The sequence below is a fragment of the Gymnoscopelus braueri genome (genome assembly GCF_963280865.1).
Source record: "Gymnoscopelus braueri genome assembly, chromosome: 13".
Classification (NCBI taxonomy): domain Eukaryota; kingdom Metazoa; phylum Chordata; class Actinopteri; order Myctophiformes; family Myctophidae; genus Gymnoscopelus; species Gymnoscopelus braueri.
Window position 1 is genome coordinate 39,949,168 of NC_137615.1, and position 2,964 is coordinate 39,952,131.

General features: G+C 47.5%; 1 protein-coding gene across 1 annotated transcript; it reads left to right on the forward strand.

Annotated features, from left to right (window-relative positions):
* Nucleotides 1-986: 986 nt before the first annotated feature.
* Nucleotides 987-2,726, forward strand: LOC308099574 (transcription initiation factor TFIID subunit 6-like; the record flags this gene model as incomplete). Its single annotated transcript, XM_080448312.1, has 1 exon — nt 987-2,726. One exon carries the CDS (start codon nt 987-989, stop codon nt 2,724-2,726), a length of 1,740 nt encoding a protein of 579 aa, XP_080304438.1.
* Nucleotides 2,727-2,964: the final 238 nt, after the last annotated feature.

The following is a 2,964-nucleotide window of genomic DNA, read 5'->3' on the forward strand; positions in this document are numbered from 1 at the left end:
AACATCCATAGATAGTCTTTAACTTAACCTTCTGATGACTAACATTGATTGAGACAACCTAGATACTGATACTAAAACCCAGTCCACACCCTTGCAACTACTTGCAACTCCTTTGCAAGTAGTTGCTTTATCTTTAGCTTTATCCCCAAATGACACCGGTCTGCAACTGGTCAGTCCAGACCGCTGCAATTTCTTGCAACTGGGTTGCAAGTTGCAGCTAGTTGCGTGGTGTGGACTGGGCTTAAGTCCCTGGGAGATGTGAACACCAAACTCACCAAGCAGCTTATCACCTCCAGCAACTGAAGGAGTTAATTATAGAGAGGGGGAAATGGGAAAAGGAGATAAACTAATGGCTGGGAGTAATGATAGAATCCAGGAATCTCTGAGTGTGTGTGTGTCTGTGTCCCTTTCATGCCCATATATGGAGATCCCCGAACTCTCTCAAGCTGATTGGTTGAAACACATGCCCATATATGGAGATCCCTGAACTTTCCCAAGTCGGTGTGACATCATCTTGATGACAACTTGGGACAGTTTGGGGATTTCCATATATGGAAGTGTTTCAGCCAATCAGCATGGGAGAATTCAGGGGTATCCATATATGGGCATGAAAGGGACAAAGACAAACAGAGCTGATTGGCCCAGTGGTTGGAGAGATTAGAGACAAGGTGTAGAACACATAAAAACAGGGCAGACAGAAAGACAAACAAAAGCTCTTCTAGCTGTAACCCCTAGGTGCCACGCCATAAAAAGTCGATGCTACTCACTTTCACTGCCTCCATGAACTGTAACGCGAGCTCATTGGCTGAAGGCTGAATCAACTCTGGCTGACGGTCCAATCACAGGGATATAAGACAGGCGACGTCATCAAGGCTCTTCATGATACGTTAGAGTGGTGGAATGAACTGTAGAGTTTAAAAGAGAGGTCAAACCGGATGCATCTTAACGTTGGATCAACATCTACACACACAAGCCATGGTAGAGGAATGGCGGTCCTGTCCACAGAATCCATCAAGGCAATTGCTGAATCTGTGGGAGTGGGGCAGATGCACGAGGAGAGTTGTGCAGCCCTAAGTGAAGAGGTCAGCTTCAGAATAAAGGAAATTGCTCAGGATGCTCTTAAGTTTATGCACCATGGGAAGAGACGTAAATTAACCACCAATGACATAGACAACGCTCTCAAGCTGAGAAATGTAGAGCCCCTTTATGGGTTCCAGTCCCAGGAATTCATTCCCTTTCGCTTTGCAAGCGGTGGAGGGAGGGAGCTTAATTTCTATGAGGAAGAGGAAGTGGACCTCAGTGACATCATTAATACACCCCTCCCCAGAGTTCCACTTGACATTTCTCTTAAAGCACATTGGTTAGGTATTGAGGGTGTGCAGCCTGCTATACCAGAGAATCCACCTCCAGCAACGAAAGAGCAGCAAAAGGCTGAGTCTACTGAACCCCTGAAAATGTCTACGCTGGGTCACGAGAGAGCGGCTTCTGCAAATGGCAAAGGAAAAGAAAAGATGAGGATGAAGAAGCCACGCAGCACTTGTGAACTATCTGTGGAACAGCAGCTCTACTACAAGGAAATCACGGAAGCCTGTGTTGGCTCGTGTGAAGCCAAAAGGGCTGAGGCTTTGCAGAGTATTGCCACAGACCCTGGGCTGTATCAGATGCTACCAAGGTTCAGCACCTTTATCTCTGAGGGGGTGCGCGTAAATGTGGTGCAAAACAATCTGGCTCTATTGATTTACCTAATGAGAATGGTCAAAGCTCTGATGGACAATCCCACACTGTACTTGGAAAAATATTTACATGAGCTGATTCCAGCCATGGTGACGTGTATTGTGAGCAAGCAGCTGTGTGTGCGACCTGATGTTGACAACCACTGGGCCCTGAGGGACTTTGCTGCTCATCTCATGGCCCAATGTTGTAAAACCTTCAGTACTACTACAAACAACATCCAGTCTCGCATTACCAATACCTTTAGTAAGCGTTGTCTGGATGATAAAACTCAGTGGACAACACGTTACGGCTGCATAGCAGGACTTTGTGAACTTGGATCTGATGTGATTAAAACATTGATTCTTCGCCGGCTTGCTGTAGAGGGTGATCGCATCAAAGCAGTGATGGAGGTACCGGTCGTGTCTAATATTGATAAGATAGGAGCTGACCACGTTCAAAGCCTGTTACTGAAACATTGTGCCAGTGTTATTGCCAAGACCCGACCTGTACCAGATGTTGTGGAGCAGTACCGGGCAGACTACGGTTACCACCTTGGAGACATGCTTTGTTCCCATGTAGTGAAGGCCAGGACCCAACCAGTAGTACAAGCTCACAAACTCAATAGCACAACCACCTTAACAATCACACAGCCTCCTCCCACTTCCACAGACTCGCAGAGAGGATTCAGTGGATCTGCAGGGCCTTGCACTCCCAGCATCATGTCCCCTCACCCAGAGACACCATCCCCCCCAGCAACAGAGTGCATTGTAATGGCAACCAGTGCAGGATCTGCCTCGACTCAGCAGGTTATCACCCACAACTCTCCCCAGTCCGCCTCCCCAGTCACGAGCACAGTTCCAAGTGCGACTTCCACCTTGCAACCACTGGTCAAATCAGAGCCAGGATATGGCTCCAGGAAGACGAAGCAAAGAAGCGGCTCAGAACCTCCCAAGACCTCCACCCAGGTCTCATCAAGAAAGAACAGTGACATAAAGAGAGTTTTTGTCCAGTAGACAAGCGTGCTATCAAGGAAGAGATTAAGATTAAGAAATTGGTTCATTAGAGAGGGGGAAATAGGAGGAGAGAAACAAACTGCTTAACCGAGCATTGACCGAAACGTGCAGAGCAGAAGGTCAAAGACCTGGATGGAGAGTTGAAGAAATCAGAGGAGGCATCCATGGACCATGGCACTGCTTGAGGAATACAACGTTCCCTGGGAAGAGGAAATCGATCAGCCTTAAACTCAGTGGG